The sequence below is a fragment of the Clarias gariepinus genome, chromosome 11 (assembly GCF_024256425.1).
Source record: "Clarias gariepinus isolate MV-2021 ecotype Netherlands chromosome 11, CGAR_prim_01v2, whole genome shotgun sequence".
Taxonomy (NCBI): Eukaryota; Metazoa; Chordata; class Actinopteri; order Siluriformes; family Clariidae; genus Clarias; species Clarias gariepinus.
Window position 1 is genome coordinate 25,431,388 of NC_071110.1, and position 23,953 is coordinate 25,455,340.

The 23,953-nt window shown below is 39.4% G+C and overlaps 1 protein-coding gene across 3 annotated transcripts in view; it reads right to left on the bottom strand.

Annotated features, from left to right (window-relative positions):
• Window positions 1-5,119: 5,119 nt before the first annotated feature.
• kmt2a (lysine (K)-specific methyltransferase 2A) overlaps window positions 5,120-23,953 on the bottom strand; it is a 56,293-nt gene continuing 37,459 nt past the window's right edge. For 2 of the 3 annotated variants that reach the window (XM_053507926.1, XM_053507924.1), the window contains 16 exons: window positions 23,378-23,515; window positions 23,106-23,264; window positions 22,896-23,013; window positions 22,703-22,781; window positions 22,461-22,621; window positions 22,200-22,352; window positions 17,632-22,108; window positions 17,476-17,544; window positions 17,297-17,373; window positions 16,989-17,156; window positions 15,321-15,395; window positions 15,032-15,206; window positions 13,476-13,580; window positions 13,301-13,384; window positions 13,081-13,210; window positions 5,120-9,650 (listed from right to left, as the gene is read on the bottom strand). In XM_053507926.1, the coding sequence (XP_053363901.1) occupies window positions 9,375-9,650; window positions 13,081-13,210; window positions 13,301-13,384; window positions 13,476-13,580; window positions 15,032-15,206; window positions 15,321-15,395; window positions 16,989-17,156; window positions 17,297-17,373; window positions 17,476-17,544; window positions 17,632-22,108; window positions 22,200-22,352; window positions 22,461-22,621; window positions 22,703-22,781; window positions 22,896-23,013; window positions 23,106-23,264; window positions 23,378-23,515 (6,444 nt within the window). In that variant the 3' untranslated portion in view covers window positions 5,120-9,374. The remainder of the gene's footprint in view (window positions 9,651-13,080; window positions 13,211-13,300; window positions 13,385-13,475; window positions 13,581-15,031; window positions 15,207-15,320; window positions 15,396-16,988; window positions 17,157-17,296; window positions 17,374-17,475; window positions 17,545-17,631; window positions 22,109-22,199; window positions 22,353-22,460; window positions 22,622-22,702; window positions 22,782-22,895; window positions 23,014-23,105; window positions 23,265-23,377; window positions 23,516-23,953) is intronic. The other variant, XM_053507925.1, reaches the window with a different exon arrangement.

The window sequence follows — 23,953 nt, forward strand, 5'->3', positions numbered from 1 at the left end:
CTGGTCAGCACAGCACCAGTTTTTACCCAAGAGTTTAAGGATAGTGTGGCACAATGGCGTAGTGGTTGGCACTGTGGCCTCACATGTCCAGGTTTAAGGGTTTGAATAACAACTTTCAGGTCTGTGTGCATGGTGGCTTTTTCAAGTTGTTTCAGTTTCCTCTCACAGTCCAAAGACATGCAGATTAGGCTAAGTGGCCTCCCAAAATAGCCTGAAGTGTGTGAATGTGTGGCTTCTTTTGCTCTGCAATGAAGTTGTCCTTGTGCTTTAAGTCCTCTGAGATAGGCGCCAGGCATTCTGTGACCCTGTACAAAATAAGCAGTATAGAAAATGAGTAAATGTTTTTTTTTTTTTTTAACATGTTCCTGATTTTCTCCTAATTTAATCATATCCAATTCCCACCTGCTATTGGGGGACCCTCATATGAAAGCTACTACTACCAGTCAGCGTAGGGACGAAGGGGCGAAGACTATCACCTGTTTTTTTTGAGCCACATGATGTTAGCCTGCAACTGCATCTCTTCGAACTGCACTATTAGAAGCGGTGTAACACACTCGGAGGACAGTGCTATCCACCCCTTCTACATGCCTAAGCTCACAGATGCTCGTGCTTGGCTGTATAGGCGTGATTGATACGAGAGGACTAAGTGCCTCCCATCCCATCCCTCTGAGAGAGAGAGTTCGGGCCAATCTCTCTAGGCTACAGCATCTTTAGAATTCTAAATCATCGGATGAATGTTTACGGATAATCCCTATAAAATATGTGCTATTGCGCAAGATAAAAATGTGCATTTCCAGAGTTATCTAGCTATTTTCTTGATTTACATACACTGCCTGGCTCTGTGCTTTATGTAGGCAAATACTGAAGAGCCTTGATTGGAGAATTACATCAATGATTAATATATTTCAGCTGGCAACTATTCTTTTAACCTTATAAATTTTATTTTTTTTAATTTATCAAAAGATGTGTCCTGTGGCCATGGAAAACTGTTTTCTGTGACTCAGAAATGTAAATTATTGACTTGCATCAAGCAAGGAAAAAGCTAATGACGTTGCTTAAATTTCTCTTATTGGGTCAAGAGCTGAGCAAGACTTTATTAAAACCTGGAAGGATAGTGCTGAGTTGTTGTGGGAGATTTTTATCTTCCACTTGTTAATGTTACCTTAATTAAAAATATTAATCAAATGCTGTATCTTTTGTCAGAAAGGACCAAAGAACGACTCAGGATTCTGCGCAGATCTGGATGAAGTAAGCAGGATTTATTGCAGCAATAAAACCCAAGTAAGCCGCACTTGTAATGCTTAGGTCGTAACTCCAAACATCATCAAGAGCAGACTGTCTGAAAGTTGCATGCACACTCATTATATACAGTTTTCAAGGGGAGGGATGCACATCTTATCTCCTCCCTTAGTTCTTTTTTTCCCCTCCTTACCAAATTATTAACCCATTATAGGCAAACTTTTCCCAAGGAATTCTTCCATTATGTTCACATTTTTCTATCATATTATGTTACGTCATATACCTCGTCATCTGACTCCCTACGTCATCTGTACCAAGTGATTATATTTTGTCCCATTATAATTCATTTTTCTTGCAAATTACTTTTTATCATCTTTACACTTCTTTTGCTCAGTTTATAAAAAAATAAGAAGGCGGTGCATATTTTTACTATACATTCCTGGTTTTTCCTCGTTTATTCTACAGTTCTCAAGAGACTGACCATGGGTAAGCATCTCTTTGATTGGTATTATGTAGATGCACATACTAGTTTATTTTTGTGTCTACTCTTATTAAACTTAGTTTTTATAAAACTGATCTTTTGGTTATTTATCTATATTCTTACTTAGACATGTGTGTGTGACTGCAGGTGCACGTGTAGCACGTGTATCCAACACGTTTCAATCCTTCATTAAGTGTGCTCGTGTCTTTGCCAAGTCCGGCATCTGGCGCCTTATCTTGTCTATTTATCATACACATGACAGCTAATTATAAAATAAGTACAGTTCATGTCTGGGTCACTCTAGGGGTTTTTCCATATACTTTGGGTACACACTGTACAATGAGTATCACTACCCATTCCCTTACTGTTTATGTTTTATGACCTGTCTCTCGTCGTCTCGTCTTGTCTCACCTCTGAGTGAGCCTATTGTTGTATGCCCTGTCTCACCTCTGTTTAATTTTTTTATTATGCAACTCCATAAGGGTGCAAGTAAGATCCAATAACACTAATTAATTATATTTTTTCCATAATGTTGACAATGTAAGCATAATTTAGTCAAATATACTTGTATATGCAGCATTGTAACAATATGATAATATTTATCACCATAATATTAATCTTAGTAAAATAACATAGAAGTAGGTAAAGAGTATGAAGAGTATAAAGAGTCATAAAACATAATGAGTTTACTTAGAGGTGTGATAAGAAAAGCAGACAGACTGTGTTATTTCACTAAGATTAATATTATGGTGATTAATATTATCATATTGTTACATTGCCAACAGTATACACGATACTCAAGTCAACAGTAGAAATTACAGCCATGTTTAATAGTGATTTTGTTAGCAATTCCACGTGCATAATGTGACAAACTCAAAATCGGAACCAAACAGTTTTTATTGTAGTACTTTTATTGATTTTTTTTTATTACTAATCTATTAAATAAAAATTCAATTTGCTATGGAGCATACATATTGGGCTTTGGAGTAATACAATATAATTGAATGATTTACATAATCAAATGGTGTCAATCCTTGGCCAGACAGTGTAAATTAGGCAAAGTAACTCCCTAGCGAGGTAAACTAGCTTAAATATTTAGCATCACTGATATTTAGCTGAGATAAAATGGGCACAGAAAAAACTAAAACCTTCCCCTCAATTGCCTGTAACCAAAACTGTTGGCTTGAAAAGGTGATTTCTGAAAATGTAGCTGTTTCTATCAAAGTTCGACCCTGCATCCAGCGGCTGGGGTTAGGGCTTTGGGTAGGAATTGAACCCAGTCCTTTCATCTTATATGGCATTGATGCCTATATAACAACCAAAAATGCCTGCTGAAAATCCTGAAGATTTTTTCTTAACCACGTCTGCTGTCCTTGGATGGATATTGAAGTGTGGATGTGGGGATTTGGGTTTATTCACCACCAAGAGCATTCAGGCCAGTGAGGTCAGGCACCGTTGGTTGAGGAGGCCTGGTTTGCAGTCAGTGTTCCAGTTCCTTCCAACAGTGTTCAGAAGGGTTGAAGTCAGGCCAGTAGAGTTCTTCCCAAACCAACCTTGGCAAACCATGCAAAGGGATATTATATAATACTTCATATAACAAGACTAAAGACCAGTCATTCCTAAACCCAAGGTTACAGCAAACCCAAACTTTAAATCAAAACTCTAATAAAGACAAGATGAAAAAGAAATATTTCCCTCTATATTTTAATGATGAGCTTCACAGAATTAAAATGTCTTTTTTTTTGGATGGATGGCCAAGAGACCATGGAGGCCAGTGGTGACCATTGTATTTATTCTCATTTTTACAATTGTGGTAGGACCTCCAGTCACATTCACACACTATTGGCAAATTGGAAACGCCAATTAGCATGTCCGGCTAACCACTACACCACCATGCTGCCAGTATGTTAATGGTCTAACCTAATTACAAAATAAAAAAATGTTTTATATATTTATTGTAAATGACCTCAATGCGAGCTGTAGCATGAAGGTGGCAGACAAAAATAGACTGGAGAAAATAATTATGAGTGCTGGCTGTGCTAAGCAGTCAGCTAAATCATGTACATGATGTGGCCAGGAGGAGGATCCTGGAGGAGGATCCTGGGCAACCCTTCTCACCAATACACAGTGTGCTGGTCGATCAGAGGAGCACATTCAGCCAAAGACTGATCACTGCCAAGTGTTCTACTGAGTACCACAGAATATTTTATTTTATTATTTATTTACAGAATAATAAAAAAGTGATGGAAATGAGAGTAAAAAGTGTGAAGTAAGATGTATAAATCACAGTGATTAGATTGTCGTTGATAATTGAGCCAAGGGCAACAGTGGCAAAAAAAAAAAAAAAAAAAACTCCCAGAGATGACAACAGGTAGAAACCTTAAGAGGAACCAGATTCAACAGGGAACCCAACCTCATTTGGGTGATAAGCAGGAATTGATTTTTCACTCATACTGGAAATTGGAAGTACAGTGCATCCCGAAAGTATTCACAGCGCATCACTTTTTCCACATTTTCTTATGTCACAGCATTGATCTAAAATTGATTAAATTCATTTTTTTCCTCAGAATTCTAAGTATTAGGTCTATATGGTAGAGTGGCCAGAGAGTCTCGTCAGACCTGAGAATTTTGTTTCTCATGGTCTGAGAATCCTTCAGGTGCCATGTGCCTTTTACTGAAAAGTGGCTTGGTGGATTGCTGCAGAGATGGTTGTCCTTCTGGAAGGTTCTCCTCTCTCCACAGAGGACATCTGGAGCTCTGACAGAGTGACCATCAGGTTCTTGGTTACCTTCCTGACTAAGGCCCTTCTCCCGCAATCGCTCAGTTTAGATGGCCGGCCAGCTCTAGGAAGAGTCCTGGTGGTTTCGAACTTCTTCCACTTAGAGATGATGGAGGCCACTGTGCTCATTGGGACCTTCAAAGCGGCAGAAATTTGTGGCTCGAGATAAGTCTCAGAGGTCTACAGACAATTCCTTTGACTTCATGCTTGGTTTGTGCTCTGACATGAACTATCAACTGTGGGACCGTATATAGACAGGTATGTGCCTTTCCAAATCATGTCCAATCAACTGAATTTACCACAGGTGGACTTTAATTAAGCTGCAGAAACATCTCAAGAATGATCAGGGGAAACAGGATGCGCCTGAGCTCAATTTTGCAAAGGATGTAAATACTTATGTACATGTGCTTTCTCAATTTTGCGCCTATTGTTGCAACACAAAAGTGAGATGGTCAAGTGCATACTTTTTGGGCATATAATATTCAATCACATTAAAAAAAAAATTACATTTAGTCGAGTATTTTCCTCAACTAATAGCTACTTATTGAATTTCTTACTCTTAAACTTATTTTTCTACCAAACCAATTTTTCTTAAGAGTGCATCAAATAATGAAGCCATGCTGAGTAAACAAGACATGTTTATTATTTAAACTATCACTTAAATAAAAAAAGTGCATAGAAAATAAACATGATTAGAAATTTTTCTTTTTACAGTTATGTACATTTTTTTCCTCATACATTCGTTCTTAAGTAATTTGTAGTTTGTCAATGGTTTTTCCTTCATTTCTGTGAAAACTGAGAACACTGTTTGGGCAACGGGAAAACAAAATGAAAAAATAAACCTTAGCAACGACATAAAGCACAGAAAGAAAGAGAATAAGGAAGTGTTTAAGGAAAACAAATGCCTGAAATAGTGTACAAGCACGACTAGCACTTCCCCCCCTCCAAAGGTTTACTGTGAAGCAATAACAAAGCTGATGTTTAATAAATGATAATACAGCACTGTAGGGTCCTATCATATGATACAGATATGCTTTAAAGTTGCACAAATAAATAAAATACTAATTACTGTTACTTATTACAAAACATGACAGAAAATCTGAGGAGAAAGGTATGGGGAAACATATGGAATCTGGTAAAAGATCAGGGTTTTGTTGTTTTCTTGACAACCACAGAGTATGTGAAAATGTACAAAGAGTAAAATCAAACCTACAGCATTGAAACAAATTGCTAACCTCAAAAGACTTTACAACCACATCTTACATTTAATTTGTTTCATTGTATAAATATCATCTTTCATCCGAACCCCCCTGCTTCACAAAACAAGAAAAGAAAAAGGAAACAAGTCCTATTTGCAATGCTCCAGTAAGAGCATACACAGGCAGAGGAAAAAAAAAAAACCCATAAGGTCAATATTTAAAATGCTGCACATTACTCTAAACTGTATCTGTAACACAAAGTCATTATAGATTACACTGAACATTGCTATTAACCATTATGAAACTGTTGTTTGCTACTGTAACTACGTTTGTCTGTCCATTCCATATACTGTGTAGAATATTGTAAATATTGAAGTACAATTTACTATCCATACATATGTTTAGGTAGAATATATTCATTATGTGTGTAAGAATATGTTTACATATATTTTTATGTATGTATATATATGTATATATATATATATATATATATGTATATATATATATATGTATATATATATATATATATATATATATATACACACACACAACGGAGCAAAGTACAGGAGAAGGTGTGGTACCACTGATGTGGTGTGGAAGAATAAAGTCCAGGAACCTGGTAGCTTCTCAAACACTGACTGAACACCATATTTTACTGCTTTGTGAAGTTGCGATGAAACTACTTTTATGGAGGAAATAGTCTTTAACAAAGCCCTTAGGATTAGTAAAATCATAATCAGATCGACAGATGCAAGTTCTGTACAAAGGTTACCGTTGCTGTACAATCCTCACCGACTAAATTAAACATAAAGCTCTTCTGTAACGTCCCTGCCTTTCACATTGGAACAATCATTAAAAAAAAAAAAAAAAAGTTACTATGATAAAAGATCAATCAAATAATACATTCAATGAAGGCCTAGCTGCAGAGTTCAGCCCGGCCCTGTGCCGCATCCAGAGAGCCGGACTTAGAGGAACTCGAATACCTGAATCGATGACGAGACCCACACTGCAGGGAGCATGGCGAGAAGCTCCCAGCAAGCATCTGCGGCAACACCATCAAACCCACAAATCCAGAAAACGTAATCTCAAAAAAAAAAAAAAAAAAAAAAGCAGCCAATTAACGACAATATAAAGCGTAATTAATATTCCATTGTGTTATCATGAATCTGGAAATAAGGCTTGAGGAATCTGCAACTGCCTTAAAAAAGATATTAGAGTTCACATGAGGCGATAAGACAATGCTACACAGAAACTGGCCTTTTAGTGGCTCGTTGAGAAAACAAGAGCCAGAGGTGCACACCACAGCAATAGAGTGAGCTTTGTCTGGAGGTATGTACACATCCCCTAGTCTTTCTGCAACATCAACTAGCTCCATCTCACCTTGTCCCTTTTATACAATTCAGTTCTGACTGTCAAGAAGACAACAGTGTAAGCATAAAATCAGTTTGCATCCACGAGAAGTGAAATACTTTCACAATTATTAAGACCATTAAAAGGGCATGCTTTGCAAGTCCTGCAGTATTCTCCCAAGATAAAAGAGAGTATCCACCCTAAAGAGAGAACACTCCTCAATATGTCTGTCTCTTGTCAGGTCATTATCTCTTATCTGCCATGACAAATGATTGGATTCTTTCAAGAATTAAAAGATGGAAAAAAAAATTGTTGAAGAAGGCACCACACTGTTGATTATTTAAAAAATGTACATGACAGACATCCATGGGAAGTCTAGAAATTCCATCACAACATCACTTCATTGTGTAGGAAATAAGATGTTACCCTAAGGAGTGACGCAAAGGGCTAAAACAAACCGTTGAGGAAAAAAAACACAAAAGGAGCACGTCCGTGTGCTTTAAATGGCTAGCTAGAGCGTCCATGCAGTGCCAAGGCAACATGTGTCAAGCTGGGAAGAAGACTGATGTTCAGTGCACAAAACAGGGAGAATGAGTTTTTCCTCTATTCTTCCAAATATAGTGCTTTAGAAGAAAGTTTTCATGGGCTAGCCTCCGTGGCAGATTCCTTCAGGTATACTCGTATCTATGAAAATATTTTTTTTACAATAATAAAATAGATGAAGTAAACTTTGCAGTTGCTTAAATGTAAAATGATTTCAAGCTTTTTTTTTTTTTTTTACTATATTCATTATTTCTCCCCATAAAACTGTTGTCCTTTGCTTGAAAAACAGCAAAGCGGGGACTTTAAGGGGAGCTTGGTATTCATGTGTGTGATATTAAGGCTGCCATTGGAGGAGACATGCCGTTTCAACAGATGAGCGCATAGAACTAAATGCTTTACAGCCAACTACGCTATTTATATACTATTGTCTGAAATGGTTGCGACTAACTTGGATCGGCAATGAGAGTTACTGGTGGACTGCGCAATATGGGAACAACTACGGCTTTCAGTCTTTGGAATAGAAAAAAGAGGATAAGGAAGAAAAAAGCCAAACTTGTTTAAAAAAAGTACACTATTAAAAAAATAATGACAAGCATTAGTGTTGTAAACCACCATCCACTACAAAAATGTTGGTAAAATAAATACAATATTTTATTAAAAATATAAATATCAATAAGTGCTATTCACTAGTGAGTGCTTTTCAGTTTTTTTTATATAGAAAAATATACATATTATTTACATATGAAAGGAAATAATGACATTTACTCATCTACGACAAAAGAAACAGGAAAAAGCTAACTTTCATCCGTCTTGAGAAAACATTTGGATGCCGTTGATTTCCTCCGTAAATACTACCAGCTACAGGCCTTAAAACATGCACATACTAAATTTCCTCGTTATAAATATTATCAGTCCAAGTTACTATAAAAATTTATTTTAAGTAAATTTAAGCAATCCCACCCACCCATTGAATTTCTTTAGTCCCTTGGCTGTCAGTCCACCAGGATCTCAGCACATCCAGCCTCCAATGATATACCCCCAGGGGTTATTACTTCTTAAACAGTTCAGGTACACTCATGTTTTTTTCCCCCCTACCCCTGCTCTGATAAAAATGTCCAAATGTCCATCACGGGGAACAAAGTGCTCCCTCTAGCGTTCTCTATCTGCCATCTCAGGGCTTATATACAAATAGACCGCGTCACCAGAAGGAGAAGGCCTTGATGTACATTCAGAAAGGGTACAAACAAACAAACAAACAAACAAACAAAATCTAACCAATCACAAAACAAACAAAACAATGGACCCTTCACAATTCGTCTACCTAAAAAGACAGTGTACCGTTCCCTTAGAAAAATTGCACTTTGGTGTCAAAACAATGTGGCAATTCCATTGTACTAGATAACCCCTCCCCCACCCCCCAGACACCCCTCCACATTCCATAGGCATGGGCAAATGAGACTCAATATTACACACTTGGAATTTGTAAAGATGATTTGGGCTAAATAGGTCACACAATTTGCTAAGAAGCAGACTGCTTATCATCGACTGGCCTGTTTCGGGATGCGTGGGAAAGCTCCACTGAAGAAGTCCTTTTCTCCTTGTATTCATCATGACATTGCTCTTAAAACCTTTCCTGAATCAACATGAGGCACAGTGCCATATTCCCTCTAAAAACCTGAGCCTGTTTCAATAAATAACCATATTATTCAAAATACACACATCGACAAAACACAGTTTTGTTTGGAAGGACAGCGTTCAGTTTAAAGTAAGAAAGGAGGAGGTCTTAATTAAGGAACTTGCGACACTTTTTGGCCCCACAGTTGCAAGGCAGCTTATTGCCTGGTTCCTCGATGGGGAACTTGTAGTCGTATGTGAGCTCTTCGCCCCTGTAGATTTTCCGCATTGCAAAAATGACTATGTGCTTCTGCCCGTCGATATTGACCACACGCGAGTAGCAGTTGGGCTCACAGGAGTGGTTGATAAAACGGGCCGAGTTGCCGTGCATGGTAGCGTCTACCACCTCATAGTCATCGATGCGAAACATGTAGCAGCCAATTCCCTGCGGACAAAAAAAAGAGTTTAAGAAAAACTTCTGTCAGGAGAATATACTGGTAGTACAGTGCCTTGCATAAGTATTTACCCCCTGTAGAGATGACAATATTTTGTATTTTTCAACCTGAAACAATTTTAGGTTGCTTTCAAGAAAAATTGATTCATTGTTGATTTGTGTGCAGATTCATGTATTGCCACTCTGACTCCAAAATCTTTTTTATTTTTTTTAAAACAATTATTTTACATTTATAATAGAGATACCCCAGTCGATCGGCCTTGGAGATAACCTATCCTGTGCCAAGCGCACAAGCAACCGCAGTTTTATGGCAATATATTATCAAAACATGCGTGCATTAAAAAGCCTCAGGACATTAAGAAGTCTTTTCTTCCAAACTTTGAAAGTGAATTACTGTAGTCTTAAAACCCACTCACTGCACATGCTTTTACCAATCTCCCCAAGCATAAATTAGTCTCGAAACTCACATGCCACGCACCCGCGTTCTCACAACTGATTAACCCATGCTCATTTACAAGTCGAGTATTGATTCACTGGAAAGAATTTGGGGCGGTGAAACATCATCGTCTAACTACTAGTTTCTAACTAGTCATACATTACCATTATGTGTGGTATTGTGTGAGTATTTTGTACTGTTTAAATGTTGCCCTTTGTTCTTAGTGAGAAAAGGGAGAAAAATAATGCTATAAGGAATGAGCTACATTTAACTACTCATGTATAATTCAGTTGTGAAGCTGGTGAATAAAGCAACGGTAAAACTTCTTTTAAAGGTTCAAGGTCTTAAAATTGTAACAGCATTTAGGTATTGTGATAATATCGTATTGGGTGGTCTATGGTGATTCCCATCCCTATTGCTTTTACACTAGGTCATGACTGATTCATACTGTGGCTGGGTTTGATTGGTCCACGCTCCACGTTGGCCAGCTTTCACATTATTAGTGGTGCTTGCAAAGCATCACCTACACCACCTTTTTTTTTTTCTTTTTCCGTACAAAAGTTTGGCACGTAACTAGTCCTGTACCTTTTCTAAGGGGTGTGTGGTAAAATGCCTCCCTGCAGACCCCAAAATCCCACAGACCACATTTAAGGAGCCTGCAAGCTGCCAGAACATACCCCACAAGAGGATATAATTTGTACCCTTAGGGCACAAGAGATGTCCAAATTTGCCCCGTTAAAATATAATGGTAATTTCCATAGGAACTTTGACATGAACCCAACTGTGAACCTAACTACAACATTGTTGTAGAGACATGGGGGGAGGGCTCATTTAACTCAGGCAACCAATCAGTCTTTTGTGTTTATCATGATGCTCATAAGCCACGCCCCCAACACCATCATTAGCATGTTGCTACCACGATGTTAACATGATTAGCATGTTGGTAACATGACACGAACAATATTAGCATGTTGCTAGCATGATGCTAATATGATTAGCATGTTGCTAACATGATACTAACAATATTAGCATGTTGCTGCCATGACGTTTTGCCATGGCAAGCACCACTCAAATGTACTTCTCTATTTTATATTGATATCTACATTGAGGACATGGGTAGATAAGAGTGTAAGAATGTCAAGAGGAGTATAAGGACGTCAACCGTTGCCCTGTATCTATTATTACTGAAGTTTCAGGGAAAATATGACCTTCTCACCTACCTCCCTACTTTTATTACCTATTGGTATGGAGAGATTTCGGAGGAGACAAACGACACTGATGATGTTATGTTCTAACCAGGGATCCACTTCCATGTTCCGGTATGGTTGACTTTCATATCTGCCCACTAAACATTGGACGTCGGATAGACGTGCAGATCACATCTATATTGGGTCCGTCGGTCCATGACCAGTTCTGGACATCTATTCGACGTCCAAACTAGGTCCACTATTTGGACGTCCAACCATGACCCAACTTGGACGTCGTTTTGACGTCATTTTGACGACCTAATCTGGCTTATTTTTTTAATATCATTTTGACGTCCAAACTAGGTCCACTATTTGGACGTCCAACCCTGACCCAACTTGGACGTCATTTTGACGACCTACTGTAATCTGACTTATTTTTTTGGACGTCATTTGGACGTCTATGGCAGTGGCAGTAAATGTGTTTTACAAAATATTGCCTATCAACATATGATAATACATATGAATACAGATTTTTTATAAACAAACCAAAATTATTATCTGTATGACTATTTATTTATTTGGTAGACCATATATATAATATATATTTTTACATTTACCTGTTTCCCTAACAGTTTTTATTTTATTTAAAGTAGCCTATAATCAAGTCATTTACATTTTTTTTTATATTGTATTGTGGTTGGGTAGTTTCATACGTCTCAGGTGGCCAAATTGGTAAGAGAAAAGGAAAAAAAGCGTGACCTTGTTTCCCAGGCAAAGCCTGAGAAAAAAAACAAGAAAAATGGCTTCCTGTCTTTTAGTTGGAATGTACTTGGGGTAGAAATATTTGCCAAAACCAGGAACCCTGATACTAAGCAGCGTCTCAAATTAGGAGCTATAAACTTCCCAACTGGCACTATGATTGATTTACCCGGGGTTGAATCAGCCGTGAAATGCCATCGAGGGCACGTTTTGTCGTCTACGTGATATCAGCACACGTAATGATACGAGGGCATAACTTTAATAACTGACAGATGGTTCAAATAGCATCTGTTGATAGTCTAACTCGTCCTCTATTTAAAAGTTCTACTCAACATAGTCGCCTTCACAAGCAATGCATTTTGTGGCCTCGTTGAACCCAACCTCTTATCCTGAAAATCAAGGGGATGTGAAAATCCCCTTTGTCACGGTTGGTGGTCTGCCATTGCATGGTTTATCTTCAACAATGTTCCCCCCGCCCTTCTTTGTACTTCTTCATCCTTCTGTGCACGTTGCTCTTGTCGGTGGTGTCATCTATGTAAACATTCTGTACCGCTGTGGGAGACCATCAACTGTGACAAACGGGGTTTTCAAAGAGGATGTGAGAGTTGGGTTCAACGATGGTGCAAATGCATTGCATGTGATGTTTGTATAGAGGAAGAGTTATTCTACCGACATGTGCAATAACTTATGTCACAGTTAATACAAAACATTATGCCTAATTTTGCATTACTTTCGGTACAGCCATCGTAGAATGGTATTGTTATAGTTTGTGAAACTTCATGCGTAGGAGAGGAGTTTTTTTTTTTTAAACCTTTATACTCCTGATCAGAGGTACGAGAGAATCTGTGGGTTTGATTCATCGTAATAATTTAAAGCAGTATTAAATGACAGACTACTGAATTGTGCAGTTTGTTGAATGTATTTTGTGAAAAGCTGATGGATCAAACATATGCACTGTATGTGTATACACACAAACACACACATAAAATGCAAGTACACTTTATCATGCACATGTTAGTATGAAAGTGCAAGTGTTTACCTTGGCATTGTAGTATTTTTCTCGTTTGTCGGTTAGAACAGATCGGATGACGTTGCCTGAATACTCGATCACCATCTCACCAGCATCTATGTTTCTCTTACAGAACAGACCCCGGCCATGTATGGCTGACCTGCCAACAGTAATGTGGTTTACATTACAACACTACACCAGATTAAAGTTGCAGAGCCACCAGAAGTTAGGAAAAGGCAGAACTTTGTACCTGTACACGCCCACAGAGTCTTTGGATGTTTTCTTTAGGTGTCTGAACCTCGCAGCCAGAGGCACGTCTGTGATGCTGCCCCGTCTGTAAGGCAAACAAAAGGAATATTATCCACCATGGAAGAGACAAAAACCGAAAAGTTAAGGTAAGGCTGGTAAGGTAAGGTAGGACAGACCGAGCAGATCTGAAGTGTTCCTCTTCATCCTCCTCTTGAGGGCTGTACTCAGGTGGTTGCCGATATTTGGAAGCCAGGAAGTTAAACATGTCCAACACCGACCTCCTTCAAGAATAGCCATGAAGAAACATCAACATCATAAATCGGCAAATTACTAGTCTTCAAAATAGACATAAAATTGTTGTAAAACAATTGTTATAAAGCATGAGTTGTTCAAAGTATAAGATTAAATGCACAATTACGCATATGATTTACCACACAATTTATTCAGCAGATTGGTCTTTACAATGCAATACAATCTTTTTATACATTTAATATGTCGTGCTGTGCTTTGTTCTTTACACCAAAGGCAGAGTAACATGGTTAGCAAAGGGTATGCATTTTAACACCCTTTTCTCCATTTTTCTGTTGTCTGGCTGTTAAATGAATGAAGACGTTGCTGAATTATGTATATGAATATGCCTCCACCTCTGTTATAATGACCGTCAATACCATTCCTGCTTTGTGTTCAATCACCATTTTGGATATGATTTATCAACTGATTCCTGTTTGTAATGTTTTGTTTTTAACTCGTTCAAGTTCAAGTCAAACTGGTACTTGTGACAAAAACTTAATTGTTTGGTGGGTTTAAAGAAGGCTGAACATCTATGAATGGCAGTACCAGCTGAGGTGGATTGGAGCACACTGCAGTCGTTCCATTGAACATTCAGCAAGTGGATCGTAGAAAATCTTTTGATGGACAACTTGTTGCCAAATTGCAGAAGAGACGCATCTGTCTGTGGGGACTCGGCCGGAGCTCGGCTGGGAGTTACTGGCACATCCCATGCAGTTCTGACCTCGCTCCGAGCCATTTCCATACGTTCGGGTGATTAAAGGGGTTCCTGGGAGGCCGAGGTTTCAGATGTAAAAGATAACCTTTCTGATATACTGAGCAAACTTTCTACCTTGATGGTATCCAAGCACTAGTAAAACACTGGTATATGTGCAGTAGTGTAGCAGGGCACTATATAGAGAAATAAAGGGAGTTTTTACTCTTTTCTTTGTCCTGTTATTTTGGACAGTGAAAAGTCCCAGTTTGACTTGAACACCCCGTGTATTTGCTCTAAGTCAAGTGTGGAGGATTGGTTTTGTTCTGTGAAGAATTTTCTTTACTAATTATAACAAATTTAATAACTACTACTCCATTTAAGCTTCCATTATTAAACAAAAAACAACTCAGTTATTAATCCAAAGCACAACAGCAGGTTAATGAAGGATAACAAAACGATATTTAGTTGAGAAGACGCTATAAACTATCCATTCATCCAAAACTCACTAAACTATTGTGAATATTTTGAGGCAACACAAAACAACTATCACCGATAGCCCTGGAGAATCATATCAGAAATCTTTGCACAATTGTTTTAATTATTATACACCAATTATTATACACAATAAAGAAAGAGTAAAGCTTAGGAGTGAAAAAAGCTTTAATCCATGCCTCAATAAGCTCAACTCCGTATATGAGTGTACAAGCACGATACAAGGCTGAACCACAAAGGCAGTGCGCTACATACCTGTGGTGGACCTCGGCACGAGCAGATCCATGAGGGTTAAGAGGAGGTTCATCCACGTCCTCCGGTTTGTGGAAGCGGAACCTGTAGTTTCGGCAGTACCTGGCACCGTATAGCTGCTCCAAAAGAAAAACTACAGCATCATGGACAACACCCAGCATCCGCAGCCCATTCACACCTGATAACACCATGAAGCAAAGCAGAAAGCAAAAAAAAAATATTTGATTATATACAAAACCCTGACTTCGAAAAATGTTGTGTAGAACAAATCATGTGGTGTGTATGTGACTACCATCAAAAGACAGCTCTTTAAGTTTGGCGTTAGAGCGTGCCTCCTGCACCTTATCCGTCAAAGATTTCCAAGCCTCTGTAAGCAAAGAAGCAAATATTAAGTTAAATCAGAACGCTTTCTAAATTTAACCATCACTGATTAATACAATTACTTGTTAATATGCTGTTTTATTAACATCATTACTAGTGATAATTACCAATATTCCTTGTGTTACATATTAGCACCTAAATGATTACACTGTTGTGACATTCCGTCATTTGCTAATATTAAAAGAACTTTATTATTTTACTCTTTTTATTTTTATAGGAGCGCTATAAATTAGTTCAGGAACAGCCTGTGATATGAGCAACATATGATTTGCACATGTTGAGGAACGCTCTGGTATTTGCTGATAATACCTAAATACCTAGATAATACCTAATTTCTGCCACTATCACTCAATATCACAAGCACTAGAATAGTGTGGTATTTCAATGTGATTAAAAAATGTTTTGAGTTATTTGTCACATGTACCTTACAGCACCATGAAATGATTTTTTCACGTTTCCCAATAAGAACGCTGCGGTCAAAGAGGATACATAAACCCCAGAACACAAAGAAAGGGTTAGAAGTCTTGCTCAAGGGCCTAACAGTGGGAACGTGGCGGTGCTGGGGCTTGAACCACCAACCTTCTGATCAGTAATCCAGCGCCTTTACTGTTTGAGCCATCACTGCCACTATCATTGACGTGGAATAAAATCTATCTTACCTTAGCTACCGTACTTTAACGCGAGTTTCAGTTCAAAAACAGAATTTTTTATTTTGAAACAAAATAAACAATAACAAAAGAAAGATGATAGGCCAAATTTTTTTCACCGCCTACAAAGTAGGGCTGCACGGATTTGTTCCGATTTTTGTTTCTATCGGCAATTTTTTCTCCGAACAATGCTCCATATTAATTTCTTTTTGCACAGCCTGCCCACTTAGAGTAAAAAGGCCCACATGTGCAAAAAGTCTTGAGCCACCCCTCATTCATTCATATTTTGCTTTCAAATGGTCACACTTTATTGTATTTTTTAAATGTGCTCTTGAGGAATAGTTGTACCGGCAAGCTTTTGGCTCACATTTTCAGTCCACTCCCTGTACCTGACCCGTTTAAGAGGAATGTCTTTTGTTTGTTAAGCCACACAGTGATCTATGAATCACTTAAGCATAAAAAAAAGAAAACACACATCCAAATGAAGGCATAAACCAGTGAGAAACGGGTAGAGAAGCCCAGGCCGGTGATTAGTATACTGATGATTATTATACTGAAACCTGAGTGGTTGGAATAGACGAGAGGGGAAATAAGATTGCTGCTGAGGTTGTTACATAAATGACCAATCTTTAGACATTTTGCAGCAAGTTACAGTAAAACGTGTTTTCATTTCTTTATTTTAATCATAATTTTATTTAATATGATGAACTAAGGGGTGGCTCAATACTTTACTCTTCTCATGAACCCAAAATTAACAAAATGCTTCTTTTCCTGGCTTTTTTTAGGCTACTGGTTTTAAGTAATTACTTCAATATTTACAATATTTTAAAAGAATAAAAACATTTTTATTTTTATAACCTTAGTACGTTTTTTTAAAACTGCTCTATGCGATAAACTTAACTGCAATAAAAAGCACAAATCAATCAAGTTACCTTCAATACTCTCACAGCAGACCTTAAAGCCATCATCACTGCAGATTTCAAACAGAAGGCCTTTTTTGGGCTTGTAGTCTGAGGGAGAATTTTGTCCACTGTCCTTCTGATCAGGAGTGGCTACTAGCAAAGAAGCAGGTGTTTGGTCAGCATTCTGACCAGAAAGACCTGAAATGAGCAAAGAATTTTCTATATCACACATATTACAGAGAGAAAATTATTTACTTAAACGATTTTAACAAATCGTATAAAAAAAATAAAAATCACTGTAGCACAGGTATGTCTTCTATAATTAAAAGGATACCCACTAGCAGTCCTGAGTTTTTCATCATGGGATTCTACAGCCTTCTGATTAAGAGAAGAAGGTTCACACTTTCTAGAATTACTGCAAGCAAGAAAATTTTAGTTTAGTCCAGTAGTAAAACATTTGAAATTACAAGTGTTTAATTTTTTTTTTTTGTAAATTTATTTTCTTAAACGTATGTACCTCTTTCTTGAACTCTTTTCATTAGGCTTTGCCATATTCGTCAGCTCGAGGGCCATATGCTCTTTACCCCTATTGATAAACAAGATATTTATACTTTACTTAGATAAAGTAGAGAAGGCATACTTGGCAAGGCAAGGTTGCAAAAATGGAGATTACCTTTGTAAAGATGTCTGATTTGCAGACTCAGGAAAGCCCTGTGATTCTGCCAAGGTGTCTGATGGCCCACCTTTGTGCTTCTTTCCACCAGTATTGGCTACACTTGGTAGAGTCCTTTTTGCCTTTTGCTTTACCTTCCCAATGCCTGTACAAGATTTGGCAGTGGATGACTTCAGTATTTGCTGTCGGCTTGGGACTTGTGAAATCGGTGAGGTTTGTGGGCTCTGGGTAAGCACTCCAACTGTATGACCCTTATCCAAGTCTTGGGTGATGTGACTGGGCACAAAAGCCACTTGGCCAGACGTGTTTGTACTGGGATCAATGGTCGTATCTGCTAGAAGTTTGGTGACAGGATTCTGAAGACTGCTTTCTTTTCCAACATTACCTTCTTTGTCTTGGTGCTGGCTGGGTGACATGTTGATTTGATTTGGTGGAAGAACGCAGATGCTACTAGCAATGGAAGTCTGGCCAGGATTGGCAATTTGTGACACCATGGGGGCTCCAGATTGGAGAACCATTTGCTGCTCTGGAAGGCCCAGGTTATGTGGACTAGCTTTAAAGACAAGGTTACTTATGGGACCTGTAATCTCGGAGCTAATAAGCCCTGGAGTACTTAAAGACACTGAATTTGCTCCCAATAGATTCCCAGGTGCTGTAGGAGGCATTGATACTACATTCAACAATGACTGACTGGAGGTAAGTCCTGAAACAGTGCACGGCAATAAGTGGGTTGAGGAATCGTGTCCAATGATACCAGCCTGAGCAGGTGCTGTGATTGGCATTGGTTGCGGAAGGAAAGCAGGCTCAAAGTATACTACGCCAGACTTTGAGCGTTTTATGATGTTGGGCATTTTGCGGTGAGACGTGGCAGCTGCAGCTGTTATTGTGCCAAGTTCAACTATTCCTGGTTGAGCAGGGATTCCAGTAGCAATTTGTGGAGAAGACAGATTGATAAAAGTCATGTTAGGCCCAACCTCTGATGGTGCTAGTGTGGGCTGGCTCCTGGATCTGGCTAGCTTCTTGTTTTTACGAGGCTGTAGACGCGAAATCGGACGCTTTTTGCCATGTCCAGTGGTAAGAACAGTAGGGGTTGGGGAAATGGATGATGCACTGGATACCATTGCAACACTCGGAGCCAGATCATGTCTATGTCCAGCTTCTGATGCAATAATTTGTGGATCATGAGAAGGAACACCAATAAAAAGGCCAGATGTAGTACTAGGAATAATTGACTGGAAACCTGTCTGAGTGGTGTTAGTGAAGGTGTGAAGCTGAGGATGATGAGGCACAGGAACTAAACCTTTGGTAACAGCAGGAAAAATAGAAGGAGAGGGGGAAATTCCAGCACTGAGGCCAGTTAATACAGGTGCACTGCCAGAAGGTGCAATCTGTAACTTTTGAGTTACGCCATTGGGAAGAGTCTGCAGTACGTAGAGAGGCCGTAAATGTTGATTGAGCACTATTAATTTCTCTGGACCAGCTTTTAAAGGAGAAGGAGCAGACTGAACAGCTGGACTGACGATCTGAGAGTGACCTGAACTGACTGTGGCAGAAGGAATAAACTTCTGACCCTGCGAAACCACTGTAGGGGAACTTGGCAGGCCTGGTGTACCAGATGTTCTGGTTAGATCTGGATTCCCTGATTCTGTTACTTGGTTCATTCCATGACTTGAAATGTGATCTCCATCAATGCGGGCAGAAATGAAATGATCAGCTGTCATGTTATCTTCGGTCGCCTGTGAATCTCCACCATCATCTTGAGGACTCTCATTAGATACAGCACTTCCTGCTCTCTGCTTGTCCCCGACCTTATCAACTCCTGCTTCCTCTGCAGCCAGGGCCAGCATATTGCGCTCAGAGCTCTCCGAGATAAGTGAACCATGATTTTGGTTATTTACAGATGGACTACGAGTTGTGAGCACAGAGAGATCAGACGGCAGCTCCAAGGGGAGGCCAAAAGATTCTTCGACTGGAATTGAGGTGCTCACCCCACTCTCTACAGGTTCTGTACTGGCGAGTCGCTGGGTAAAATCTTCGAAGAGGATAGTCTTTCTTCGATTTACATCAACACCGTAGCCCTCGTCCAAAGAAAATGGTTCAGTGGAGGTAGCCTCTGGCTGTTGTCCCAAACTTTGCATTGATGGCGTGTTTAGCACAAACTCCATAATGTCAGAAGGTAAAATGTTACAGTCATCGCTGTTGTTAATGTCTGAATCAGACTTAAGAAGATCAGACAGCTGGTTTTCAAGAGGATCCTGTCCCTGTGATTTTACGCTTCCTAACTGCAGACATGTATCCTTCGTATTTTTACGAGCATCACGGCCATGGCCGCTTCCATCACTAGCAGTGTTTTCAGCCTCTTTCCCGGAGTCAGCATTTAGTTTCTCAGCTCGGCTCTCTCGACCCCTCTTTTTAGTTGAGGTTTTATGTGTAGAGGATGTTGTAGCTGTGGTTGTGCTGCTGGTGTTTACACTGGCATCACTTTCAGAATCATCATCAACTCCATCCAGCTGACCAATCTGTTGGCATTCTAAACTTTTGGTCGCTGCTGTTATTTCATCGCTTTCATCATCAGTTTCCTTTGCTCCATCTATCATGAACCTGTGAATCTGTGATCTTCTTCCCAAACACTGATCTATACCCTCAATAGAAGGAAAACTTGAGCTGGGGTTTATGATGGTTCGTGTGAAATTATAATAATATGAATCCTTATTTGGGCGAAAGCCTTCCTCATCCTCTCCACTGTCTGCGGATGATGATGTGCTCATGTCATCGGCACCATCTACTTGTCCTTCAGCTGACCGCTTGCTGCCACCCGAGCGCTTTCTTATAGGGATGTCACCAGTGGTGTAGAAAGGAATATCTTCTTCACCATAGGAGCGGACACCGTAGAAGGGAGTAAGCCCAAAGAACATGTTGGAACGAGCCCTGGCACTCCGCCTAGGATATCGCCTCTTTGTGGAACCATCACTGTCCTCCTCGTGGTGCTTCTCTGGAGAGCTTTCATCTTCTAAATGATGATCGGCCCCATCACCATCCTCCTCTGCACAGTGGTGGTCCACGCTCTGCTCTTCTAGATGTGTGTGGCTATCAGACTCTGAGCTTTCAGAGCTTGCAAATGGAGAAAAGAGCATTGCATGGGAAGACTTTCTCTGTGAAGAATGGCTGCCAGGGGATCTGGAAGTGGATGTGTTTGTATTAGAGCATGTGCTGACAGCTTTGGTCCCATTAGGATCCATTTTTTGAGATACTAGAGACATTCTCTCTGTGCAGTGCTTCTCAACTGATACAGATTCTTCTATTGATTTTGGGAGAACATGTGGGGGGCCTGAACTGCGTTGTGAACTTGGCATCGACTGAATTGCTTCCACATCAGAACCGTGTTTTTTTTCTGCACTAAATCTCTCTCTAGACTTGACGTGTTTTTCACTTCTCTGATTCTGTGATTTAGTGATTTCCACAGAGCCTGTCGTTTTGTTACTGATGACTGTTGTGCCTTTATTTGTATTATTTCGTGAGGATGACACTTGGGCCTGGGTTTTGATATTACTGCCTTTAGAGCCGCTAGAGTTACTATTGACAATTTGTGCCTTACTGTTTTGAGCCACGTCTTTCCTTTCTTTTGAAACATCCTTGCCCTCTGCTAATTTCACTTTGGAGGGCTTCTCTTTGGTGCTAGGGGTCACATGACTAGCTACCACACTGGGAATTGCCTGAGTTCCTCGTTTTATGTCCTCCTCTCCCGTAATCACTCCATGTGACCAGATAGGCTTAAGAGCTGCAGCTGGAGATGGTCCTGAGACACAGTCATGGGATTTCCTACCCGTTTTATGGTACAGTGCCTGGGGAGAACCAGTCTTTCGAAGATCTTTAGATTCTGGCACTGATGTAATGACTGCTTCTTTCCCTGGAACACCATTATCTTTAGAATCAGTATTAAGTGGATTACTGGTCAAAAGAGCAGCTCCTGCTGGTAGATCAGTGTCTTTTGTCACAGGTTTCCCCTTTTCTACCCTCATGCTGTCGCTGCCCCTTTGATGCCCAGTCAAAACTGCTGTTCCAAGTGGAGGCGAAGCCAGAACTGCTGATGGAGCAGATTTAAAACGATCTCCTTCATGTGGCTTTTTGCCAGAATCTCTACCACTACCCGATCTCTCTGTAACGCCATAGACGGGCCTGTACTGAGCTATGGTCTTTACAGTGGCTATCTCTCGGCACAGAGGTTTCTCAACACTAAAAATGTTCCCTTTTACAGAATCTCCACATGTATGGTCCTGGGAAGTCAAAGCCGTTGACGGAGAAACTGTTTTGATCTGACTGGATAAGCTACTTCCTTGTGAAACGGAGGAAATTTTCTGTCTCGGCTGCTGATGTGAGAGTGAGGAAGTGCTGTGGCGACGAGACCCAATACTAAGTAGACTGGAGCTCAGCAGGGGGTCGCCAACTGTTACAATTTTATGAGCTGAACTGACAGCCCCTGGGATAAAAACAGAAAAAATATATATATATTATAGATAAATTGCCAGAGCCCAAAGCATAAATAATAGTACATGTTTAAAATAAACCACCTGGAGTGGACAGATGACTAGAGGAAGGAGAGCGATGACAGGGTGGGTAACTGGGGTGTCTGTTTCTAAAGTAAGCCCTTGGTTTTGGCATCATGGGCGAGATGTTACGGTCAACAGAAACTGAACCAGGCATCAATGAAGGGTCCACCTCTACTGAAAAAAGGGTAAGTTGTTACATGTTTTGTAAAAATAAATAAATAAATAAATAAATCACCAAATTGCAACTCAATTTTACAGTTAAACAAAACTTCTAGATCTTACCTGAGACTGGAGGTGGGCTGTGGGCGATAGTATAATTGTTCTCTTGTGCGACTGTGCTGTTACTGACACTGTCTGCCACTAGAGGGCGGCATGCCAGAATTCTACAGGTGTAGACGCATCGTTTGCGAGCATCCAGTGTACTCCAGTAGACCCTTGAGCATCTTAAAGTAGGAGATGTAACATTAACTTTTTAATCAGCACACAAATAAACATAATGCTCTGTGACCTTATGAGTAACTCACTGATATCCAATGGGAAAGAGTTTTCTTTCACAGTCTGAGAGTTCCGTTAACATACCAAGGCAGTCAATAGTCATAGAACCTTGGTTCAAAAGAAAGATAGCAAAGTTCTCCATGAGATCAATTATACACTTTTTTTTATTATTAAATTTGTAAAAATGTGTTAAAAAACAAGGCATTTTTGCTTTGTAAATACCTATCATCATGTGGACATTATTTGGTTCAAGGCCATGGAGAAACTTTCTTTTTAAACTCATCGCCTCAAAGTCCACTAGAATCCTCCGGGTCACTTCAAATCCTGTGTCTGAAAGTACCTAAACAACAATACCGATATGATTGATACTTTAGATTTCTGTTGCACTGATGTTAACAATTCTAAATGTCAATAAAGCAATGATTTTCCTACCTCGCCTTTGATTACGTCTCTATGTTGCTGACAATACATTTTTTTGTCTTCCAGAAAGACACAGTGGCACTGACGAGCACACATGAAGTGGTAGTTACTCGAGCAGGACGTAAGACAGCAACTTACAGTGGCTCCTGGCTTTTGACAATTCTCACAGTGCTTAAAAAGAGAGAGAAAAAAAAAACTTATTGTTAAATGGTATTAAAGAATTGAAACTACTTGTAAATATACTGAAGAGACACAGTACAAACACAGGGTTAACATTGGCGTACCAGCTGTCTGCCACGGGTTACGGCCGTATGGACATTTTTAAGGGAGCCATCATCATCCTCAAATACCTCTGCTGACCACAATGCGCAGTTCACATGAGCCCACTCATTTTGTCCAACATAAAGCAGCCTTCCACATTCCTGTGAGAAATAAAAACTCAATAAAACACTTAAAAGTAATGACATAGTCTCTGAAATGACAGTATAACATTTCTAAGTAAGATACTGAGTTATACTGTACATGCACATGTTGCAACCTTTCAACCCGAGTAGTCATATATTAAAAGGTTCTGTAAAAAGGTCCAAAATGGATAAAGATCAATGTACACTTCTGTGTGTGCTTTTGAAAGCATATGTAGTCAAAACTTAAAACAAATCTTAAAACTGCTCACAGCAGCTCATGACAGAAACGGATGGAAAAAAAATCTCAGTTGAAGCATAAACAGTGCTGTGCAAAAGTATTGAGCCAACCACAATTATTCACATTTTGCATCCAAAGAGGCAGAATTTCTTGTATTTTAATGCAGTCTTGAGAAGTAGTTCTCCAGGCTTCCTGAAGGACTGTCTTGGCTCTCACCT